General features: G+C 32.2%; 1 protein-coding gene across 3 annotated transcripts in view; it reads left to right on the top strand.

Moving 5' to 3' along the window:
• The window catches only part of LOC132747175 (proto-oncogene tyrosine-protein kinase ROS-like), a gene marked incomplete at its 5' end in the record, with an annotated part of 93,108 nt that overhangs the window by 46,753 nt on the left and 20,103 nt on the right, over nt 1–26,252 (top strand). For 2 of the 3 annotated variants that reach the window (XM_060736501.1, XM_060736503.1), the window contains 15 exon segments: nt 12,617–12,667; nt 14,165–14,343; nt 15,215–15,318; nt 16,246–16,667; nt 17,113–17,205; nt 17,670–17,879; nt 18,543–18,680; nt 20,051–20,223; nt 20,736–21,091; nt 21,472–21,635; nt 22,273–22,451; nt 24,031–24,160; nt 24,663–24,910; nt 25,389–25,452; nt 25,794–25,993. In XM_060736501.1, the coding sequence (XP_060592484.1) occupies nt 12,617–12,667; nt 14,165–14,343; nt 15,215–15,318; nt 16,246–16,667; nt 17,113–17,205; nt 17,670–17,879; nt 18,543–18,680; nt 20,051–20,223; nt 20,736–21,091; nt 21,472–21,635; nt 22,273–22,451; nt 24,031–24,160; nt 24,663–24,910; nt 25,389–25,452; nt 25,794–25,993 (2,711 nt within the window). 3 annotated transcript variants of the gene reach the window in all.

Here is a 26,252-nt window from a genome sequence, read left to right as displayed (position 1 = left end):
CTTTATTACTAAGGAATGATTTTTGAAATTTCAGGTTGAAAAGTTGTTGTTTTTTAATATATATCAGAACTTATATAACAGTATTTAAAGGCTTCTTTTAAAAGTTTTACATTTTAATATCTTTATCATGTGGTTTAAAATGAGAAATTCACATACCGGTATGTAACATTTGTGCTTTTAACCTTAGCAGTCTTTAATGCACAGTTTCACTGTGTCTAACCAGTCACACTGATTAACAACCAGCACTGTGCCAGCATTATGCAATTTGCATTGCTATTTATCTGTTTTTAACATGAATCATTTGACAAAAGGTATTGATGTCTTACTGTGTTTAACCTTTATGACTTATTGAGATAGTAACAGGGCCAGTGTTAAGCTATATTGCATTAAATTACTTCAGCTTAAATTACCTTCTTAACAGTTATTTATGTGCTTAAGTTAATAATATGCACACCTATATATTTATTTTGATGAGTAACACATTGTATAGCTAAATATAGTATTTTTGCATGAAAAACAAACCATAATTGTTTCTATTTAATAGCAGAGGATGATGTGAATATTTAAATCTTGCCGAATATTTTCATTAGTCTGGTGTTATTAACCAAAACCCAACATTACCACCATGAAAAAGAAAAGAAAATCTGGTTGTGCCTCATTTTGAGGCAGTCTGACTGAAGTTCAAGTACCCACAAAGAGGACCATCTCAGTAAACTGGATTTTTCAAATTGCATTTAAAAGCTTAGCCAATAAGAGCATATCTTACAAATGTTAATAATGGACCTCTAAGATATGATTTTAAACAGCTTGCATTTTTAACTGTGACAACTCCATACTGATGTTGTCAGTAGTGTGACATCTTCATACAAATACTGTTTTCTTGTCATGGCGTATCAGCTAGTAAAGATTACCAGTTATACACAGTGTTAGTTGAGAAAATCATACAAACTTTAAACCTCTCAATTGTCTTGAGGCATCAAACTTGTGGCCCAACTGAAAATTTTTGATTATTACTGTCATTTTTGATGGATCACAATAATGTCCTGGAAAATAGATTTTTGAAAGGTCTGGATTCATAACATTTCTCACAGAGTTTTGTGGGAATATAAAAGTTGCTGGTCCCATTTGACATAAAACTTTTTGTATATTTCATTTTCTTTTATAGTTTTTCCTTTGGGACTTTGCACTTTTAAATGATTATTAATATTGATTGATCGGTGCAAAAGGGACGTAATTCCTTCATTACGTAAGTTACAGCTGTTATGCACAAAACCCCGGATATAGTTACAAGCATTAATTAGAAAAGATTTTATTTTCAATAATTAAAAAAAGAGTTAAATTTGTTGGCTATAATCCTACAGGTTTTATCATGATTTTGATTGAACATGGACATGTATACTGGCAGGTCATTCCATCAACTAGAATTTAATATATTTAGGCAGTCTACTTAAAATTTTATGTAGCTTTTACCAACGTGGTGGTGATGTTGGTTATGTTTACCTTCTGGATCATTGCCTCATAAACCACATTGAATTTACCATAGCAAAGGTCAGCCACCACACGATTTGTATGATGAATTTGTTTGTAATAAAAGTTTTTCTGTTAGAGAATAACAAAATCTTATAATAACATCAACAATCATGTAATTCAAGTCAAAATAAAAAGAATGTTTACTGATTCTGTGTTAATTTTAGCTGAATGAGATTTATAATTAACTGTTATCATCTTGGTAACTAAGTTTTCATTTTCTTTAAGGTAGGAATGGCAGGGGTTCAGGGCTGGCAAAATTAATTACCTTGTTGCCCAGGTTGACCCAATTAGTCTGTATGGACAAGTGAAAGTTTTCAAGAATTTACTATATAAATATCATAAGTTGAGAAATGCTTCAGATAAAAACAGACAAGTTAGTCAAAATCAGATTTTGCTGGCCCTAGGGTTTGGAGTTCATTGGAGATTATATAAAATATCTGAACCAAATATCGTTTCATATCTTTTGATCAGATTATCATATTCATTGTGAGTACCAATCCTAGAAAATTTGTTACTAAGAAAGTACAGAAAAAAAACCCTTCCATTATCTTCAAGACTTTCCTTCAAAATGTAATTCCCTCTGTGACAATTTATTGATACATTAATTTGGTTTTTTGTTGAAGCCTGAATTGAAATAAAATAGTTATATTTATTTAAGGTTCACAGTTTCAGTCGTAGTTCTAATTCATATGATATTTTTTCTAAAATTTTGAAACACAATTACATGGATTTGCAACAATGATGAAATTACCAATGTTTAATGAGCTACTGCAATTAGCTAAATATTATACAGAAAGATTTTATTTTTTTGTAATTTCAGTGATATTTGAAGAAGTCTATGAATGTTCTAGAGAAAATTTGTTTGTTTTTGATCTATTATCCAAAAAGATGCTCCTACCCAAAACGTCATTAAATAACATGATGAAGTAATGACTAGAACAGTTTGAAATTATTGAAAGTAATTAGGAAACAGTTTAGTTGCTTAATCAGTTAGAGAAACCCCCTTTATATCTAACTTAATGTGCTTCTCATTATTATGAAAACCCTAATAGCTGATTTTGTCATGGTGATTTTCATCTTGGAATATAATAATCATCACCCTAGTGCAGTAACAGGGTAACTGACCTATTAAATTATATAAGGAGTTGACCTATTACTGCACTAAAAGGTGATCATATTGTCATGAAAGTACAAAATTTGTGTTTGTTTGTTAATTACAATTAAATGTCTTAAGTTATTTCTTTATTTAAAATGACAATTATGATATATTTGAAGAAAATCACATAAGATTTATTATACCCCCAAAAACGAAGTTTGGGGGGGTATATAGGAGTCACCCGGTGGTCGGTCGGTCGGTCGGTTGGTCGGTCGGGCGGTCGGTCGGTCGGTCGGTCGGTCCAGACGTCCGTTGCATTTTCCTTGTCCGGAGCATAACTTTAAGACTAATGCTTGGAATTCAATATAACTACACACAATGGTCAAGCACATTGAGAGGAAGTGCAGTGCACAAGAACCATAACTCTATCTTGATTAATTACAGAGTTATTGCCCTTTGTTACTTTTCCTTGTCCGGGGCATAACTTGAAAACTACTGGTTGGAATTCAAAACATCTTCACACAATTGTCAAACACAATAAGGGGAAGTGCAGTGCACAAGAACCATAACTCTATCTAAAGTAATTATAGAGTTATTGCCCTTTGTTGCTTTTCCATTGCTTTTTTTTTTGTCTGTTGCATTTACCTTGTCCGGAGCATAACTTGAAGACTAATGGTTGGAATTCAATATAACTACATACAATGGTCAAGCACATTGAGAGGAAGTGCAGTGCACAAGAAACATAACTCTATCTTGACTAATTACAGAGTTATTGCCCTTTGTTTCTTTTCCTTGTCCGGGGCATAACTTGAAAACTACTGGTTGGAATTCAAAACAATTTCACACAATTGTCAAACACAATAAGGGGAAGTGCAGTGCACAAGAACCATAACTCTATTTAAAGTAATTACAGAGTTATTGCCCTTTGTTACTTTTCCATTGCTTTTTTTTGTCCGGACCATAACTTGAAGACTAATAGTTGGAATTCAATATAACTATATACAATGGTCAAGCACATTGAGAGGAAGTGCAGTGCACAAGAACCATAACTCCATCTTGATTAATTACAGAGTTATTGCCCTTTGTTACTTTTCCTTGTCCGGGGCATAACTTGAAAACTACTGGTTGGAATTCAAAACAACTTCATACAATTGTCAAACACAATAAGGGGAAGTGCAGTGCACAAGAACCATAACTCCATCTTGACTAATTACAGAGTTATTGCCCTTTGTTACTTTTCCGTTGCTTTTTTGTCCGGAGCATAACTTGAAGACTAATGGTTGGAATTCAATATAACTTCATACAATGGTCAAGCACATCGAGAGGAAGTGCAGTGCACAAGAACCATAACTCCATCTTGACTAATTACAGAGTTACTGCCCTTTGTTAATTTTCCTTGTCCAGAGCATGACTTGAAAACTACTGATTGGAATTCAAAACAACTTCATACAATGGTCAAGCACAATAAGGGGAAGTGCAGTGCACAAGAACCATAACTCCATCTTGACTAATTACAGAGTTATTGCCCTTTGTTACTTTTCCATTGCTTTTTTGTCCGGAGCATAACTTGAAGACTAATGGTTGGAATTCAATATAACTTCATACAATGGTCAAGCACATTGAGAGGAAGTGCAGTGCACAAGAACCATAACTCCATCTTGACTTATTACAGAGTTATTGCCCTTTGTTACTTTTCCTTGTCCAGAGCATAACTTGAAATTTACTGTTTGGAATTCAGTACAACTTCATACAGTCGTCAAGGACATTAAAAGGAAGTACAGTGCACAAGAGCCATAACTCCATTTTGACAAAATACAGAGTTACTGCCCTTCGATACTTTTCCTTGTCCTGAGCATAACTTAAAACGCACTGGTTGGAATTCAAAACAACTTCATACAATGGTCAAGCACAATAGGAGGAAGTGCAGTGCACAAGAACTATAACTCTATCTTCAGTTTTTATAGAGTTTTTGCCCTTTGTTCCTTTTCTTTGTCTTTCTGGACTTATTACAGAGTAATTCAATTAAACTTCATCAATGGCCAACCACATTGAAAGGAAATGCAACATACAAGAACCACAACTATCTTTAATTGCCAACAACCATAACTCTATATTTCAATTCTTTTACAAGGTATTCTGTTACTAGTAACATCCTCATTTCCGAAGCAGTCTTGTGGGGGTATTAATCACATTTAGTGATAGTTCTAGTTATTTTATTCTTAAGCAAGTTCTAAATTCAAGCCTGTGTATTAAAACCATTTCAAAACAATACCTGTGACCACACAAAGTGTTTTGCTCAATATACTTCTAGTTTGCGTATGACTGACATTGTTTTCTATTTTCTTAAAACGTCTATGACTGTCTACTAAACAGTACAAAGTTTGAAATCTTTGCCAAAACTGAGGTCAAAACTTGTTGTTATTTATTCCTGGCAATAATGCGGAACGTGTTACAGTTATTTATTGGTGGAAAGATGTCTATTCTGGATACCTGTAGAAAATGTATTACATGTTCTAGGTAATAGTATAGACATTGTAACAAACATGTTCTTTTGTTTATAGGTATACACCTTAATTACATCTACGTAATCACGCTGATACCTTCTCGTCATACTGCCATATACCTTAGCTATGGAAATAAATAGCATAATGAAAAAAATCTATCTAGGACAGAGATGTCGTTTCTCATCAAAAGTCGGAGAAAGATTGTGTTAGTATTGGCTGTTTCAGAATTATCAGTGTTAACTGAGAAAATAACAATCATTCTGTACTAATTATTATTCTTTTGTTATATTTATTACGGACCTAACCTTAAGCATGATCAGTTCTCTAAAAAATAAGAAGTCTTTTCCCCCCCCCCCCCCTCCACCATTGTTAATTAAATGCCTTTTGCCAGGAAAAAGTCAACCTGTTGACGTCAAACATTTTCTGTTACTGTATACAAATATACAAATAGATTTATATGTGTGAAGTGTATAGTCATCAGCACCCAGCTGACTTTGTAGTGAATGAACTTTCTGCTTTCTTATTGTTGATTACTGTTTGTTAAACTGAACCCAACACTATATTTTTTTTCTGATTTGGTTTTAAGCCAGGGACTGACCCTATATATTTAAGGTCTCTTCATAGGACGAACACCGCAGTGCATTATTTCAAGAACAAGCCAGTCCTAATTTAAACCAACAACCTTTTATAACCATCTATAGCACGGTGCCTATACCACATGACCTTTGTGATCTGCGTTGGGCAGAAAACGGCTTCTATGTCGCTCCAGTTAAGACTTTTACATAACTTTTTTTATTTTATTTTGGGATGGGAACAAGTAACCTGTTAACCGAGTACTTAATGTAATGTCCGAATATCGGTTAACAAAACTGATATTTGATTACTTGGAAAAAACATATAATTTTTATTTCTTGGCGATTGAAATAAGTATTAATAGATTTTCGGAAGTGCATACAGCAGGATCTTTCTAGCCTTGAATACATGATAATGTATTTCCTTGTTAATACCATTTTACTTCTCTGTTTCTACATTTTGAAAATATTAAAAACTGTATTTACATAAAATTTCCTACTGAACTAAAAGTGATGTTTTTGTTTGTTTGTTTGTTTCATTTTACGCCTTTTCCCGACAGTGCTTTAGTCATATAGGCGGGTAGTTTCCTAACCATCGTTCCTGGAGAGTTGCACCAATACAAGACTACCTTCCTCCGTGCTAAACTACCAAAGCATCTCCCGGGGATCGAACCCATGCCAGAGAGGTAACTGGATTAGAAGTCATCAACTCTAACCCCTCGACCACGGAGGCGGTATTAAAGTGATGTAGAGGGTTCTCTATTGCAGAGTGGTTTAGGTCATTGACTTCAAATTACTTGCCCCTTACCCCTGTAGGTTTGACTCCTGCCAGTGCCTTTCAATTCTTATGTGTGAGGAAGCTCTCCAGCTAGCTAATTGGAAAGTCAGGTACTGTACTATGTCCCCATTCTAAACTATAGCACTAAATACACATCTCTTGGAAGCACAATTCTGTGTCATTCCCTTGCCATTGGTACCAAAATATCTCGCAAAATATCACTGTTAAATGCAATGTTTTTGAAAATGTTGAATAAATTCAACACTGGAATAAACTAATACTTACCAGTTGTATAATTCTGTCTTCAAGCTTGAAAAAAATTCAAAGCTTGTGATAAAAAAAATATTACTGTGTAATAAAACATAATAGGTCAGATCATTTGAGACCAGGTTATCTCGATACTGACAGAATCTGCTGATTAAATAGCATTTATAATCTTATCAGTGAATAGAATCCCCACCCCTGCTATATAATCTTATATAAAACAATAGCTTTAGTTCTTCCTTAAAAATCCATATATTTACTTGATATGCAGATATTTGGATTGCTTTGGACATTTTGATTGATATCTAATGCCAGGTTGTGTTAGAGTTTGTATATATTACATCTGCTTTCCATTGTAGCCTGTGTCAGGAAGATTTAGTAAAACTTTTTGTTTTCTTTTTGTTAAATTTGTTTTGTCTTTTGGAAATGCTTGCTTCTCTAGGAAATTTTATTTTGTTCAACCCATCAAAATTTGTTTTGTCATTTGGAAAATGCTTCTCTAGAAATTTTATTTTGTTGACAACCCCTTGAACATTTAGGGTATCTTGTTGATAAAACGGTTTGTTGTTGACATTGCAGTTTTTGGAAGGTGGTTTATTAATAAATCTCCTTCTAACGTCATAATGTTTCAACTTCATGGGCATCTAGGAACAACAATCATATTCCAAGACTTTATTGTTTGTTTTGTTTGTTTGTTTGTTTGATTTTACACCTTTTCCCAACAGTATTTCAGTCATATAGGCGCATCGTTCCTGGAGAGTTACACCAGTACTAGACTACCTTCCGCAAGACTTTATACACAACAATTAAATAAATTAGATCCAGAATCCTCTCTTAACTAAAAAGAAAATGATGGTCCAGTCAGCATTTCCGGTTCAGGGAGTTTTTACTGTATTAAGATTGAATTCTCTAAAACCTTACGGTCATGGACAATTCCAAAGTAAGAGCAGGACAGGCCCATTTATGAGGGTAGTGGAAATGTAGGACCAGTTTGATGCTTTGATTTTTCTGATCATGGTGAGATTGTTTCATGTGTCTTACGCAAACAATATTTAGTTCCTTGTAAGGTGCAGTGATTCTTATCGGTAAATGGTTCAGATTTAGAGTGAAGACAGTCATATCTGTTTTCCTCTGTAAAAATTGCCCTATACATTTTATGTATCACTAAGGAATTCTCAGAGAAACCAATATATGTTTTAAATGATGCCAGTATTTTAGACAGGAGAATTTATAGAGAATTTATAGAGGGTTATTTAATGGACAGAAGTTTTGGCAAAATAAATGCAAGTCAAATCGTTTAAGGGCATATGTTATGGAAAAGAGCAATTTTAAAAAGAAAATCTTAAGTATGCTAAAGGACAGTTAAACTGTAGACAATGAAGATTACTTGGAGGTTGTAAGTTCAAGATACATGTAATGTTTTTAGGCAGTATTTTTTTCAAGAGTTCTGTTATATTGATATGTAGTTTTTATTGGTTAAAGAAAAAAATGAGAAAACTGAGTTAATATTCTTTAATAGTTGCCTACAGGCTATGACTTAGACATTGGTTGGAAAATTGAAAATTATTTTTTATGTTTTGTATAGAGTTAAAATGATAAATTTCAAAGTGAGCAAAAAAGAATGGACACAAATATTATTAAGTTAACAGAAGTTAGTATATATTGTAATTGATTGCCTTTTGATATATTTCTGTCAAAAGTGATCTCCATTTATCCCCATTAGCAATTGTCTGCTCCAAGAATGATTTCAGTTGACAGTTTTGAAGTAAATCAGTCCATCTATTATTGTACAGAGATTTATTATTCTATCTGTCAAAATTATCTTGTCTGCCATGTATTCTTTTTTTTTTTTGGTTGTCATTTACATTATCTAGTTCATCATAACTTGAACAGTTAGTTCATATTGATAGAAGATTGTTCATCTTTTAATATTCAATAGTCTAAAATGCGATAATTTTTAAACGAAGTCATCAAGTTCGGCATCTTATAAATGTATAATAAATAGATTTTTAGTATTTCAATGTGATATAATGTAGAATCTGCTTGACACAGCAGTTATTAATTTATTTTATACAGGTTCAAAAGTTGAATAAATTGATGATATAATAATTATATGATTTACGGAGTGGCAACTGAGGTCTTCCTCAATCAGTATAAAGGTGATAAGCCATCTTAAAACCTAAATAGTGTTTGTGTTACAGTGACTTAAAACCTGTCAAACAAAAAGAAAAAGAAAAGAAAAGAAAGAAGACAATGTATTATGATGATATTGGTAAAGGTATATTTAATATCTTAAGGGGAGCGGTGGCCTACTGGTTATGGTGTCTGCCTCTAAACCAATGGAATCATGGGTTCGAGCCTTAATCGGGTCATGACCATGTTTCTTCAATTGACACCAGTACTGGTTGGTTCCAGGAAGCGGACTTGAAAGTGATTAATATAAGTTGCAAGAACTTGTTTCGCAATTGAGTTTAAATAAATATGTTTAAACCAATATCTTCTCAATTACTTCATTTTGAAAGACATCACTTTTAAAAAAAAATGACAATGTCTTAGATGCTTAGATACATAGTTACCATGTAAGCTGGTCTCTTTTAACTACAAGGATTAGAAACAGTTATTTGAATGCCGGTCAAAAACCAGCAGTGTCTGCAGACTATGAGCGTGCAGTTTTACAGTAACAGATCAGACTCTGGGGTAAAATACTAAACTATTACAAAACAGTCGTCACTCCATAAACTTACAAAACAGGTTAAAACACTGTTGCAGTTAACTCTTAGATATTCCTAGTTCTAGTCAAATTTGTGAAAACAGTCTTTGTTGTAATTGGAGAAAAGCAGTATGAAAAATAAAAAGAATGCATGGCAGAGAGTATGAGCCAAGTAAAACAGTGGCACATGCATTGTACAGCTGCAGACTTATCTCTCGGCAAGGCCTCGTAAAATAATCATTAGTGTAGTATGCCATACGTAAACCCTGCCAGAATTTAACTGTGACAAAAAAAATCCTACGTCTGTTAGATAACTGAGACTTAGGGAAAAACGTAGCTAATGTTTACCTATTAATAAAATAAACTGTTGACATGACTTTTATGTCTTCTGCAAATTAGAAGTAAATAACTAGATTATGACTTCAAGCAGTATTATGAGAATGTGAATATTAATCTTGTAACCATTATAATTTTGTTGAATATTTAAAATGGATCTGTCCCATGCCAACTTTGTTTAACATAAATTTAACAAATTTTAAGGTCTGTAACTATGGGAGCAACATAGGGTTAGATTGCTCGGATGTTATGACAGGTGGCACTTGATGAATTCAAATTAAAACTCAAAAGTTTACTGCAATAATTAAACAGTCCACCGGCCCATACTGTACACAGTACACTATACGAACCTTACACCAGCTGCCAGTACAGAATGGAATATCTAGCTCAACGGTATCTGTTTTTCGGCGGTAAAAAGGCTCTGCCGAGTTTCCGCTTAACAGTTACCCGAGAGCTAGATATTCCTAGACAACAGCAGGTTCTTGCATATTACAAATTGATGATTTCTTGAAAAGACATAATACAAACTAATATTTTCATTTAACACTTTTTTCTTATGATAGCGTATGAATTGACAATTCATTTTTAACCGCAAAATGACTTATTCCAAAGAACGCAGTTCATTCATAAGTCATCAGTCGTGTGGGAATGATGTCATTTAAAACACGTTACTTGTCTTACAGGATTTAAGACAGGATTTTCTTGCACCGTTGTATACAGTAGATAATCCTGTATGATATGCAAGAAATATTACATAATACATAATAAAAATCATAATAAAACAGCCATATGAAAATATTTTATACTGGATGCATTAATGATTAAGTATTTCAATTGTTGTCACCTATAATTAAGTAATATAATTCCGTTATTGAAACTGAAATTTCTGTTAGAACAGAATGTTGAAAATTATCTGAAAATAACACACACAAGGTTCATCACAAAACATAATTATGCAAAAGAGATAATCTTAAAGTTTGCCTGTTATAGCAAAATTAAAAGTGTTACAGGATTGGTCTGATGGAGCATTTGTGATTAAAGCCAAGCTTTCACCCTTGCCCTGTAGCACCGGCTTTAAGCAGAATTCATTATTTATGAATTAAATACCTTAGGCCTTCCTTCTAAAATGTTTCAAAATTAGTGAAATATTTACAGACATTTTAGTAGACTTAATTATTTTTTTTACATCATTTTCTGTTTGTTTTAGGTCACACTAAACATTGTTGTCAGATAGTTGTTCCAAATAAACATTCAATGGGATAGGCAGACGGCATAATTACCTCTCCTATCCTTATATTATTTCAGGTATAAATACTGGTCCCTGAGTAACTTCATATCTTTCTCATATATTTACAGATTTTATTACAGAAAAGATGGAGAAACAAATCTTACATACTCTTATAGCCTTATAGAATGGTTTTTGTTATTATAAGAAATTGTGAGTTGTCATATTTCAGGAAAGTTATCCTGACATTCTCCATATTGCCAGCACATTTTTTACACAGAATGGTTCTTATACTTGTTAATTACATTTATTTGTCTTTCAGATTTAGACAGAATTCAATTTTAGTGCTGACAGGTTTTAATTTAACCTTTATGAATGGCCTGCTCCTGATTCTAATTTTGAAATTTCCTTTGTTTAGATTAACTTAATGCTAAATTCACACAAACTGCAGCTGGCCCTATTGCACAGTTTAACAGGTCATTTTGAATCTCTACTGGTGACATAGACATTCAACCTAGACAGTAATTCCAGTGTGCCTATAAGCTTATAGCTTCGTATACAATTGAATTAATATAAATTTTGTATAAATCAACATAGACAGAGACAGTGTCGACTTTCTGAACTTGCACAGCTAAAAGTATTTTAATATCAGAATACTTAAGTTGAAAGCCAAAAGTTTTTATATAATTTTACAATCAGGATATGTAGGTTTGCCTGGCTGTGTCATATACCAAGGTCTTACATAGCTCTGTCTTATTCTTACCTCTTGCCCTCAAAGAACTAAGCTATGTTAACCAGTGCATGTTTATTTTATCATTTTTAGTATTTAAACATTTGACTTTTTAACAGCAGTTTTAGATAATCACCTAGCAGTTTATATATTACATTAAAATTTTATGTCTTCTTGACATTTATTACTAAAATACATGAAGTTGTATTAAGGCATTAACATGTATATAAAAACTGAATAAGTTTAAACCAATTAATGTTATCTTGAAGATTCAGAATTGGAGTGTTGCTTTTGAATAAGTTGGATGAAAATAGGTATGAAATTTGAGAAATTTACTGATTTTTCGTAACTTGAAATTGGATGTATAATGTATTGATTTCTCTTAGAACAAGATTTTCCTTGAAGTTATTTGACAGAGTTATTCCATGTAACAAAGTTACACACTAAAAATACATGTTCATTAACTATTACAGCAACATGCTTTAAAGGAAGTACCTCATGTTGTGGATCCAAAATGACAATTAACAATTTTAATTTTATTGAATGCTGTTCATAATAAGCGTAAAAGCGTTAACTAAATTGAAAGCCGTAATGTTTCTTCAACATTTATTTTGGGCTTCAGTAAATGACAGTTTTACATGTAGTAGAAAAAAAAACTCATATACGGTACCAAGAAGAATTGCATCTATGTATTGAAAAAGTTGATTGTTATTTTGGTTCATTACAATTTATGTTACTTAGCAATATTATATTGTAGAATAGTTATAGTTAAGACTTTATAATAAACTGTAAGAAATGAAAGAATTTCAGACGTTTCTCTTCGTGAATAATCTTGATTCTGTTTTTATTTTCTTTCTTCTGCTTTCCTCAGACGGGACTACAATATTATATCAAAGTAATTCAAGCGTTGAGCTTGTACAAGGTAACGAAAATGTTCACCCAAGTTTCCCCCTTCATCATCAGAATATCATGCCCATCTTATCAACCAATCAAATTTTGTTTTAGTTTTATTTTTAAATTTAGGTATTTTCAACTTTAGTATTCATGTTCCAGTCCTTATGTTAGGAACAATATTCTACTAAAAATCAAAATCTTTATCAATAGAGTATATAACAAATGCTGTGTACCAATATTGGTACACTTTATTTTTGCAGAAATATTGGCTATTATTTTAAGACACACAAGTATATACATGTATATACCGGTACTATTTCAAGACACCAATTTGATAGTAATAGTATTTGAATAGATAATACCTGAAACTGCTTTCCAGTTCCAGTGTTCATTACTTTATGATAATTTTTTATTGGTTATAGAGGAAGCATCTGGTGCTAAAATAATGACAATAATTGTTATTACCTGATGACACTGGATGGTTTCTGAGTTTTTTTCTTACCAAGTTGGTATCTTTCCAACAAAATTTACTCACGATATGTTATGTTTGCTACTATGTACTCTGCTATTGCAGTTTGAAATACAGTGCAAACTCTGTTCCCATTGCATTCTAGTTAATTTATTGTTAAGTGAACCTTTGGCACCATTTCAGGTTGGTTAGGTTCTTTCTTAAATGATCCTTTGGCATCATTTCAGTAAGGTTGGGTTCCTTTCCTCCCAGAAACATACATTTTCATTACTTACTCTACATTCCTCATATATAAAAACATCATCAGTTTTTAGATGTTGTGAACTGGTACTTTGCATGGTGTTGTTTTTATTCTGTTGTTTTTTTTTCCGTCAGACTTTGATGTAAGAATTGCTTGATTAACTTATTTAGCCACCACAGTTTAGCAGAACTTCCAAGTAAAGTGCACTATTTTGTTTCAACTGAAATTTAGAATTTTTATGTGCCTCTGAACAGATAGTTTCACTAAGTACACTTTTGCAGACAGTGAATTTCTATTATCAATTAGACTTGCATGTTCTTAATCAACTTGCTGAAAAGTGGTTAAAATAAATAATAAACATTATATTAGTAATTTCAGCTTTATCCAATTTAGTAATCATTTACAATTTTTGTAATTTCTAAAATTCTGCCATTAAAATGTCATGTATGATTGCACAATAAGAGAATGAAAAAAATTCAGATGTTTAAATGTGAAATCTAAAGCAGAAAGACAAAATTATCTAACAGATTTTTGGCAAAGTGATCGAAGCAATTTAACTTGTTTTTGCTTTAAACTGTTAAGATATCTAAGTTTAAGATATTATATGAGTAATTAATTTTACGAATCGTTTTTGCGTTCTGATAACATTGATGCCATCAAATCAAGGGTTTATTGCGAATGTAATGTAAAATTTTAGTTTTTAGTAGTTTACAATTGGGTTTAGTTGAACGTTCGAAATAATTGAGAAAAAACAAACAAATTATTTCACTTCTTCGTTTTTATCATTAAATAATGAATTGTGGTATATATTAAAGGTGTTGGCGTACATGTTAAACGGGAACTGGTGCTGGTGTCAGACGACAGTGGGCAGGTAACTCTAGTCAACATCGATGGAGAAACGTTAAAGGAGGACATGTATCCAATGTTAGGTCAACCCACGGCAATCGACGTAGATTGGCTACATAATAAAGCCTATGTAATAGATGGTCACCGGGTAAGACAATATATGATATATAACTTGAGAACAAATAAAGTTACCTTCAGTTGTAAAACATGTTTGAAGGGACCACATAGATTTACCTAACAAAGGATTAGTGTCACCATTCCCTGACTACTGCTATACAATCATGTAGTATCTGCAGACAATCGTTCTGTTATCAGCATAGTTAATACATGTACATGTATTAACTTTAAAATGAAACTGCATAAAATACATGTATAATATTTCTTGCTGCATAGGTGATTTTTTTTTAGATTTATTTTTTACTGAGACATAAATCACCTCCAGGACTCCTTCGTCACAGTCACCTGATTTCTGGGACAGTCCCGGATGTCCGGGACCTTATTGCCATTTAAGGGGAGTTAATTAAGGGCATATAAAAAAATTAGGGTAACATAATTCATCAATTTTACAATCCAACTTTGAAATGAGTCATTTTGTTAGCTAACAAACTTGAAAAATAACAAAGCTAAAAAATAAACAAAAATGCCTTTCTTTATTGCATATGTATACCTTATTGCATATGTATACCTTAATTTTAGAATGATACACATACACTTCATGTCAGATACATGTACATTTACAGCCAAAATTGCTAGAAAACCTTTGTTGTATTACAATGCAGTATAATGTACATGTACATGTATAAATACATGAAGTCATCATTTAGAATTAAACAAAATTATTCATTAAAATCAAATTGATACAATATAAAACATCCTTCATGACAAGGTGGTCTTAACATTACTTTAACATAACTTGAGATGATAATTGAGCTGTTTTATATGTTAAACTTGCAATGTCAATATTTCTTTTTCCATTTTAATGACATAAGGAATCACACAAGGCTTTATTTCTTATATAGATTTACCAGTGTACCATAATAATTGATGACTGGAACCAGTGTATTGTAGCATTAGACCTGGTACCCAACCCACCTCATGAGCTTAAAGTTGATCCTATCAATGGGTAAGTATGTTAACATTGTCAATTTTGTTAATTTCTTCCTCATTATTCTGATTCTGATATATCTTGATATTAAAACCATCATTTTAAAACAAAGGAAATCTCATTTAAGTGGCGACATGTCCTAGTCACTAGTAGTGTTTAATATGAGGGACTAGTAATCTAAGGATCAGTAGCCTCCTGGGTTTAAACCTGGTCAGAGGCAAATTGTTTTCTTGAGCAAAAAAAAATTACCCTAATTGTTCAGTACTGAACAGAAACTGTAATATTCTAGCTTCTTTCGCAATAGAGCTAAAATGAATTCAGTCTAAACTAAAATAAATCAGTTAAAAACTTGAATCATTTAATTTGAAAAACAAGCATTTGAAAAAACTCAATTATGTTCTATTATTATTATTTTTTGAACAGATTCTGAGAATTCATGTTAATAAAGAGGTTCAGGTCATGCTATTTAAAGTAATCTTCTTCTTTAAAACTATGAAATTGACAACTTCGTGTTGATTAAATTAAGATTAAAATCATGTTGATTGCATTTTCATTATTGGCTGAAAAATTTATAGCTGTTTAAACTTCCTTGGTGTTTAATATAGGGAAAAAAACATTCAAGTATTTCTATTTTTCTAAAAGTACAGAACTTTTAATTCCTGTCTGATTTTGATGCAGAAATTTAAAATGCTTTAATTCTTAATCTTCTGAATTTTCCAGCTTCATTTTTTCAGAACTATTATTAATTTTGGTGATATAAAGATGAACATTTAGTCAGCCAACAATATAGAGCTTGGTGGGTCTGCACAGGTGCATAGGCCGGTCTTGCTCTATACTGATGGGAAATACTAATCACTTTTGCTTCCAGAAGTACAAGTGTCAATAGTTTATTTTTTTTTATAATGATCATCATATCATTGAAAGACCTTTATATTACATTTTCAGGTATCTTTACTACACACTATCAAACAAAGCCGGATTATACTCTGTTCCGTTAATTGACTTCTCACAAAGAAGTGAACCTGACCCGACACTTGTCATTCCGGTTGAGCTTCAGACATTCTTCATAGATTACGAAAATCTCCTCCTCTTTTACCCAAACAACACTCACAATACTGTCATGTCAGCGTACCTGGATGGTACTGGTGTCACTGATATGAGGCAAGGTTCCGTCGCTCGTCCACACTTCCTGAAAACTGAAAGTATCGTATACTATGACGAGAAGTTTTTCTGGACCAATGGCAGTAAAGTATTCAGCGAAGCGTTTGATTTAGGAAACCGGACTTATTACCATCATTCTCTGGCATTCTGGGAGAAACATTTCACGGGATTTAATCTGTACTACCCTAACTCACAACCGGTGCCAGGTATGATTTATTTTCTTTTACATCTGTGTTAGTTGTCTGTTATGTAATGAAAACATTTTGGAAGATATTTCCTGATCTCCTTCAAATATAGGAACAATATTTATATAAATTTTATAGGTCTTATAATTCATCCCAAATAAAAAAAGTTTTCTATGCCACAGAGCTCCATATGTTTAGTAATTGTTGCTTTAGATTTGCCTATGTCATAACAAAGTACATATTTTTTCCCATTCTACCGTAATAAATATCTAATAAGGCTGATGTGTATTAGCAGATATGTTATTTAACAATCTAATTATTACATAAAACATTTATACATTTAAATTAATGTAAAATTTAACAGAAAAATAAATAAAATAAAGTAAAAATCATAATAAAATGAAAATGTTTATCTCATTTTATTAGTTAACTTTAAACAAATATTTTTAACATTTATATATTCTAGTTCCCCTGAACGCACCAGGAGATGTGCAGGTTTTGTTTACAGCTTACAAAGCTATTGTTGAGTGGACAGCCCCTGAAAAACTCATCTTCCAAGGTAATATAACTCTTTCAACTGTCTATACTATATAGTGCATTATAATGACTTTTTCTGCTGACTTTGTTTGCATAGTGTGTCTGCTTTGAATTAGGAACAACCCTTATTATACTTTTACAAATTTCACGATCAAAATATATAATAAAGTAAGTACTAGTATCTGGTGACTATATTTATGATTATTCAGAAAAGAATAAAAGAACGGTAGAAAAAGGGAGATCCCTTGAGAGCAATGAAATCAAAGCAAATAGTTGCCATTGACAACTGCAGACTCGGTTTTATTAAGTCTGTTCTTTAGAGATAGTTAATGGGCAATATCTCTCACACCCCAGAACACCAGCTTAAGCCGATTTTTTATTTCGATGGATTGCTTATAAACACAACATAACTGTTGATAATGTGTCAATAGCATATTTGAAAATTATGGTATCGAGCATGGGAAATGTGTTATTGTTATTTTATAGGGGAAGGTGCATACAGTCAGTGGCTTTATGATGTCAGTATCCTTCAAGATGACGGTTCCAAAAATGAGATACAAGAAACCTCACAGAAAAAGAAATTTGTTGTTTCAAATCTTGAACCTGATACAATATTCCAGGTCAAGGTTCGGGCCAAATCTAGCTCAGGGGCTGGCCCTTGGTCAACTGTATTCCATGGCAGAACTCTAAAAGCTGGTATATAACATTATATATTGTCTTGTTAATGATGCGAATATCATACAAGTGTAATCATACATGTGTTATCATACATGTGTTATCATACAAGTATTACCATAAAAGTTTTATCATACAAGTGTTATCATGCAAGTGTTACCTTAAAAGTGTTATCATACAAGTGTTACCATACAATTGTTAACATACATGTGTTATCATACAAGTGTTATCTGATACAAGTGTTATCATACAAGTCAAGATTTATTCAGTTTTCATCATTAGTTTTGTATAACAATCAAGTTATAACCTAGTTCACTAAATAGGCTGGATAGTGTTCTATTTAATCTGCTAGATTTGTGGTTTGGGAATTGTCTTGCTTTTTCATTTTTATCTGTATTGTTTTCGTTAAGGGATTCCAATATCAAAACACTAAAATTGATCATTAAAGATTCAAGTCAGACTGCATGGCATTTAAGGCCTGCTATATAGCAGCTCGCACTCAGGGAGTTATTATATCCATGAATTTCTAATGGTAATGTGAAATAGTTTTTTATCATGTAAAAATTAAAAAAAAAAATTATTTAACATAAAAAGTTTGTAACATAAGTCACAAAAGTTCTGGGCATTCTTTAGGATTTCCATTTTTCTCTATATTTCGTACATTTGATTATTTCATGATTTTAGAGTTTGACACAGCAAGTCTTGTGGTTGCTGTACAGCATCAACACCACTTTAAGACATGGGAGATAAAAGAAGTGGGACTAGATGGTGAGGTGATCAATGTACTGTTTCAAACATCACCGATATACCCTGGTGTGACAGGTAACCACAGGCACTTGAAATTCTATCACTATTAACGATAATATGCAAAATATACCCCCTATATACTATAAAAAGTATATAGGGGGTATATTTGGATATTATAATTAATATTGGTTATTTGATAGAATTTCAAGTTCCTGTGAGGTAACAATGATTAGTAAAATTAATAATTGAGCCGCGTCACGACAAAACCAACGTAATGGGTTTGCGACCAGCATGAATCCAGACCAGCCTGCGCATCCACGCAGTCTGATCAGGATCCATGATGTTAGCATACAAACCCTATTACAAGTAGAGAAACTGATAGCGAACAGCATGGATCCTGATCAGACTGCGCAGACGTTGGTTTTGTCATGATGCGGCTCAATTATATTCCTCCATGACAATATGTCAACAATGTTTGGGTTTGGGGTCACATGTATATAGGTGCGAGGTTTGAGTTGGATCTGATTCAATAGTTTCTGTATAATTACTCCTGAAACAGTTGATAGATTTCTAATGATTTTTAGTACTCAGATGTGTTATTAAGTAATACGGTTTGAGTCCTACTTTTGCTATGGCAGATTCGATTTTCCAAAACGTTAATTTTGCATAGTAAAAGTGTTACAGTATTTGTGAATAAAAGTGATTTTCATATTAAATTCTAAGATTGAAAAGGCTACAATTTAGAATTTGACGAGGTTGCATATCGAGATTAAGGTTGGCCTGGCAGTATACTGGTGTCTTAGACCTGTAAATATTGTCATCAACTGCCAGAAGGCTCTTAGAAACTTTCATCTGAAAAACTGATGTGATACTGTATAGTCTTCATAATTAGATTCTGCAAGTTTGCAAGGTCTTAATCCCTATATCTCTAGTACATGTATTTAATAATAAATTTGTAATCATATTAATTAATTTATTAAATTTTGATTGTAACATGCTACATATTTTACGTTTTGCTTAATAATGAAAAAAAAAATCAGTTGTAGTGATTGAATTGTTAGCTTGATTATTTCAACAGCTTGGTGTGAAAGGGTCTTAACTCCTTCTTGATTTCATATGAGTTACCACCCTTTCACATCAAACACTCGGTATGAAGAATAGAAAGAGCTATTGTACTCATTCACGACATCTGCGTCAGTGTCACACTTTGGTAAAGTTTTTGCATTCAAATTAATACTTTCAAAACAACAGAGAGGAATGGGTTGAAACTTTATACACTTGATCTCTGTGATTATCTAACATAATGGGCACAGGACATATAACTCTAAGTTACCTTTCTACAGACTTACGCCACTTTTCTTACCGTCGAGCACCGAGAATAGTTATTAAAGCACACTGTATTACTGACAGCTGTTTATAGTAATTGAATAATTTATCTTCTATAGATTTAGCATGGCATGAGGACAAGTTGTTTTGGACGACCAATGACAAGGATATGTTTGTTTACCTTGGTGACGAGGATGAACAGAAGCAACTGGACTTTATACAAGATGCTACATGTGTGGCCTTTGATTGGCTAGGTCAAAGGTTATACTGGTCTGTACTAAGGAATGGAGATGTAAGTACTATGATAGGATAGTGAGGGCTTAGTGGTTAAGGTGTCTGCCTTGTTAATGAATAATGAGTTTGAGTCTTACTGGAATCTTAGCTATATTTTCTCGTATTATATGTCCAGTACTAGTTAGTTTCCCAGGAAACAGACTTAAAATTGGTTCAAATAAGTTGATCTTCCTTTCTATAAAGCTTATTAAGAGAATGTCTTAAACTAAGTTTTGTGTTAGATAAACTAAATACTTTCCTGGTGAAATAAATGCATGTTCATTACAAAAACAATGTAAATCAGCTGATTAAACCTAACATTTATAGATAGAGTCACTCCTTCTCATGAATGCACACAACTATAGATAATAAAATCTATTTTGATATCCTGAAAATAGTAAGATGTAATCATCTGATAAAAGAAAACATTAAAGTAAGAATAAAATTGACTTTAAACCCTTAATTTATGGATGTAATGGAAGTGAACTTTGAACAAAACATTATGTAACTTGTTTAATTATCATTTTACAGTCTCAAATCAGGAGGGCGGACATTTATGGTGATACTGAAGAATTTGTTTACCAGGCATTAGCAAGAGATATGACCTTGGACAGTGTCAAAGGTCGTCTTTACTGGGTCACTGAGGTCAGTGTGGAAACCACATTTTTAAATGGCAATGATCATTTGGAATACTTCTCACTTCAACCATTCTCAGGAAGACAGGTGATCAGTCTAACTATTGATCATGATCACCAGAAGCTTATGTGGTATGTGAAAGGGTTTGAGGACCAGTCTCTTTACATGGCTGACCTTTACAGTAACCATGGTAACTATGATGATCTCATCAAATCTGTATCAATTGTTGGGAAATTACAGGACATTGAAAGGTGAGTAAAAAGGGTGTGAGAGAAGATGTAGTAATGTGAGAGTTTATCTCTAGTGAATGCAGGATAAATATTTTCTCATAAATTGTTGTGCGTTTTAAATTGGAATAATGAGGTTGACATTTTGAGATAATATAAATGTTCTCATAGATTTTACAGACAATGAAACAAAACATAATATAAATGTTCATATAGTTTTTACCGACAATGAAACAGAATACTAGTATATAAAACTTATTGTTAAGTTGCTTATGTTGAAAGCTTTTGATGTGACTGTGAAATTTTGCATTTTTCTTTCAACTGTAAATTACGTCATATTATATAATAAATGATTTTTAATTTATAAACACAATTTGCAAAAAATTTGACATCTTAAAATTCAGGTTTTCTGCCATACAATATTACTCTCATCATTTGATGTGGGTGGATGAGCAGTTGTCATTGAGAGTAGGTGACTCCCAGGGTAACTTCACAGCCAGTATCTCAGCTATTAATGCCCCTGTATCAGTGTTCACTCTAAAACACAAGTCTTTGCATAGATACCCAGGTATGTGTAGTCTAATATGTTTGTTGATCACAATTTCTCATTTCTGCCCTATTTTGCAGTTTTTTATTTATATATCAAAGAAATTGATAGTTTTGGCATCTGTGGCCAAGTGGTTATGGTTGTTGACTTAAAAATACTTTCCCCTAACAGCTTTGAGTTTGAATACCACCAAGGACTTTGGATTCTTTCATGTAAGGAAGTTATCCATCTAGCTTACAGAACATCAGTGGTTCTAGTCAGATGCCTGTTCATGCCTGAAATAATGCCAAAGAGGCATCTGAAATCTTCCCCCACCAGTAAAACTGGAATGTCTCCATATGACCTTTACAGTGTTGGTGTGACATAATAACCGAATCCCAAAAAGAAAAAAATGAAAAATTCTTTTAATATCTTAAAAAAACCTGTACATTACATGGCAAACTACGGTAGATCTAGTCAAAGTAAACTTATTAAAAAAATATGTGACAAGTAGACGACCGGTGACAGCAAGCTCATTGAGTTTCTTGAGAGTGTACTCAAAATATGATGAAAATATATATTTTATTAGGGATGATTGTATGTACAAAAATATCAGTTGTGTTTAGGTGAAAACAAAACATTTTTCATATATTCGCATTTTTGTTTGTTTGTGTTTTAGAAAGCCTTGACTCGTCTTCCATAATTGTAATACCGTCTGCTATAAGAGCAGATTCTATTACTTGTATTGGTCTAGCATCGAAGTTCAACGTTACCTGGCAACCATCTAATGAGGTCAACCATGGTCATGTGACTTACAAACTTTCAGTGAAAGCTAAAGGCATACCAGATATAAAAGAGGTACAGTAGATATTTTATTGTGAACTTTAAGTACACAAGTTAATCTTTTGTAATTATTTCTGATAATCATATAGACAATATTGAATGAGTGTAAGTTCAATACTAAATTTATTGTGAACTTACACTAAATTTATTGAACGAGATCAATAGAATTATATTATGCAAGCCTCTGGCAAGCATAATATTACTTTAATCAAGGAGTTCAATAAATTCAGTAATGAACTTACACAAATTTAATATTCTGTTTATCACATATCAAAAATAGAGACCGTTTAAAGTGAAAAAGGGTCATTTTTTGTTGACGGGCCTACAGTATAAGGCTCAGATTTAGCATGTCTTTACACCTTGTTTGTATAACGCAAATGACATTACATCAAAATATATGCACGGCCATGCAATATCATTTTTTTGAGTCGCAAAAGCGACACAGGTATGTGTAAAATATATATATTCAATGATCAAGTAAGTACAATTCACTTAATTATTTCCTACCTATTGATAATTTATCTGTTAAAACTCGTCAGTCACTAAACTGGAGACTACTGATCTGTTATTTTTATCTTTGAAAATATATTTTTCACGTTAGAGATATTATTAATGTAAAAAATAAAAGGAAACAGATTCTACTAGTTTCAACTTGAACTAGTATGAAGCTATATCTATGCTATCAGCAGTGTTCAAAAATTTTGTTTTAGTTTTCATAAAGAATAACTCCAATATGTTTATATGAAAGAAATATGTTGGTAGTTTTCCTTATAAGCGAATGAAGCATGCACAAAATCATTGCTAAATGGATAAAACCCTGCTTAAAACTGCAGGAAAATATTTTGTTCTGGAATGTTTTATGCCGTTATATACAATATTCATGTGTGTTAAAAAAAGAACTATTCTTTATTACAAATCTTTCAAGAACCAACCATAAGATTATGGAAATATAATAATTTTCCTGTTTTTAAATTCTATAAAAATATTTCATCAGATATAACTTTATACCCTTTTCATACGTCTTCATCAGAAACGATTTTGATTTATGACAGTCTTAAATCTTTACTACACTTAATATCTCAATGGATCTTTCAACCTAGACAAAACCATTCATCAATATTGAGGGAAAATATCGAGATAAAAACGTACTGAATAGCAAACAGTGCAGACCATGATCAGAATGCATGGAAGTGCCAGCTGATGATGGTCTGCACTGGTTGCATGTGTAGGGTCAGTCCGCACCAGCGGGCTAAGGGTTAAACCACATGTACTGTACCAGTGTAAATTAGATGTAATTGGTATGAAACTTTTATAAGATACACACAATTGATTGTTTACTGCAAAATCATTATTATTTGTGGGGAACTTATTTTTGTGGTTTTCGTGGATAGGTCAATCCACGCATTTTAAGATTCAACAAATAATTTTATTTTGCCTGCTGTAAGATTATTTTGCATCTCATTATTTACATTTTACCTTTTGGAGAAAGAAACAATCCATGAATTTAAAAACCCATGAAAATATTCATTGTGACAAAACCACAAAATTTCCTGCCCACGAAATTAAGTAAATTTACAGTATATTATAATTTCAGGTTGTATCTCACCCATGGTTCACAGTTCAAGGTCTAGCTCCCTACACACCAATATCTATATCAGTACAAGCTCACACATACTGGGGCTCAGGTCCACAAACTGTCACAACTGTTAAATCACCTATGGCTGGTAAGTTTTCCCATTTTGAATAAAAAAAAAAAATACTGGCTAAAAATATTTATTTATGACATTTTTTTTTTAACCAGGTATTTTGTTAAATGACATTAGATAAAGTAATTATTTGGACTTTGATTGCGAATTGTTGCATTTAATTCAATTTAGAGGAAAAATTTAGTAATTATCAAATCAATGTCAAAATTTTTTTATTTTTTTTATTGTAGTTGAGAATTAAGAATTGAAGCAATTTTTGAAAATTTAATATAATTTTTTTGCCAAATATAAATCTTTGTATGGAACAAAACGTATTCCAAACATTTGATATTATCATTTGATTAAGATGATATATTTAAAACATTTTACATTTACATTAGTATAGTTAGAACAATATACATTGAGAAACTAGGAAGATTAAGTTTTTCAGCTGCTAGAAACTGTCTCGTCAGATATTTATTATTCATATTGTAGTTGGTATGTATATTCCTACTCAAAATGTTAAACTTTATTTTTGTAGCACCAAGTGAGCCAATATCACCTAAGGTATATGTAACACAAAGGAAGAATGCAGCTCTGTCGAAACTCACCTTAGCTGCTGATTTTCGATGGTCAGAACCTGCGCAGTTAAATGGCGTGTTAAGTAAACAGATTGTCTGGTACTGGCAGAGTGATAAACCGTCAATGAAAAGTACGACTCCTTTACCACAATCTGCGAGGCATTTTATTCTTGACGATCTGAAGGGAAATGTTACATACTTCTTTCAAGTAAGTTTAATAAAGAATTGTTCTGTGTACAACAGTTTGACAGATAAAATTGATAGAAGTTTGACAGTCACTGTTCATTGATACAGTTTATACCAAGCTTTTTATCAACATCTCTTTAAGTGTAGTTTTTATCACATTCATTTAAGGTGTCTTTAATTGTATATTAAAAAGAAAATAGTATCAAACAGTAAAAGTTGTTGAGTTCCAAAGACATGGCTTTGGTTTAATCCAGTTCTAATAGTATGAATTGGAACAAATTTTTCAGAATTGATGGCTATTCTGTTAATACCGTTTGATTGGTTCATTTTTTATGGCTTGGAAATCTGTATTATCAATATACTTGATTTTTTCCCTGTGTCTGCATTGAGTGTAAAAAAATGATAGCACATTTGAAAATATTTATAACAAGTGAATGTTGTAATCAGAGATGCGTCAGTAATAGAGAGTTAGATTATACATTTTGTTTTTCGTTGATTAGGTTGAATGCTGTACTCCGGCAGGATGTGGACCTAAATCTCAAACTGTCAGTGCCACAGCAGACGGTAAAGTTTTATACAATCTTTCTATTGCACATAATTTATTTTCTACAAAGTTTTGTGGGGTAGAATAAATTACCTATTCATGTAAAAATTGTAAAATATAAATATTTATAGAACTCATAAGACTTAGAAAGTCCAGAGATTTAATACAACACATAATACCTATTACATTTAAGTATGATTTTCAACACCTTTTCTCTATTTCCTGTTTAAAATGTTGTTGTTTTTGAAAAATATATTTTTGTTTCATGTATAGAAAATTGCTTAGAGTCTCATAACCGTGTATGCATGGTTGTACAAACATTAGTGAATTTTGTCATAAACTTTTATTTAATGTATTGCAGCTGTGAATCCTGTACCAAAAGTTTTGATTGCTACTAAAGATGATGTACGCATGGCAGAGGCGGATAATGTACAGAATACATCTGTTATCATGGCCAGAAAGTCTGTTGTTGCCCTTAGTTACCTGTCCCAAGATGACAAATATTATTGGATAACCAGAGATAAATATCTGGAACAATTTCCGCCAGTTACCGGCAAAAAGGTATTAATTCAGGAGGATTAAAGTTTTAGTCTAAAAATTATTTACTTAAGTTCAGCTGTGAAGAAGGCTTTCAGCTTTACTGAACCACTGTTAAGTCAGTGTTCTGGAGCTTTCTGGAACTAACCAGAACTGGTATCTTATAAGGAAACATGGTTGCCACTATAGTAAGACTCAAACCTATGATCTCTAGGTTGAGTGCTAGTAACAATAATAAATGATATCCAGTATAGAGCCAACATTGATGTGCTTATCTGTGCTG

Source organism: Ruditapes philippinarum, unplaced genomic scaffold (genome assembly GCF_026571515.1).
Source record: "Ruditapes philippinarum isolate M1 unplaced genomic scaffold, ASM2657151v2 ctg1828_1_1_1_1, whole genome shotgun sequence".
Lineage (NCBI taxonomy): Eukaryota > Metazoa > Mollusca > Bivalvia > Venerida > Veneridae > Ruditapes > Ruditapes philippinarum.
This window is presented reverse-complemented; position numbering and strand designations above follow the sequence as displayed.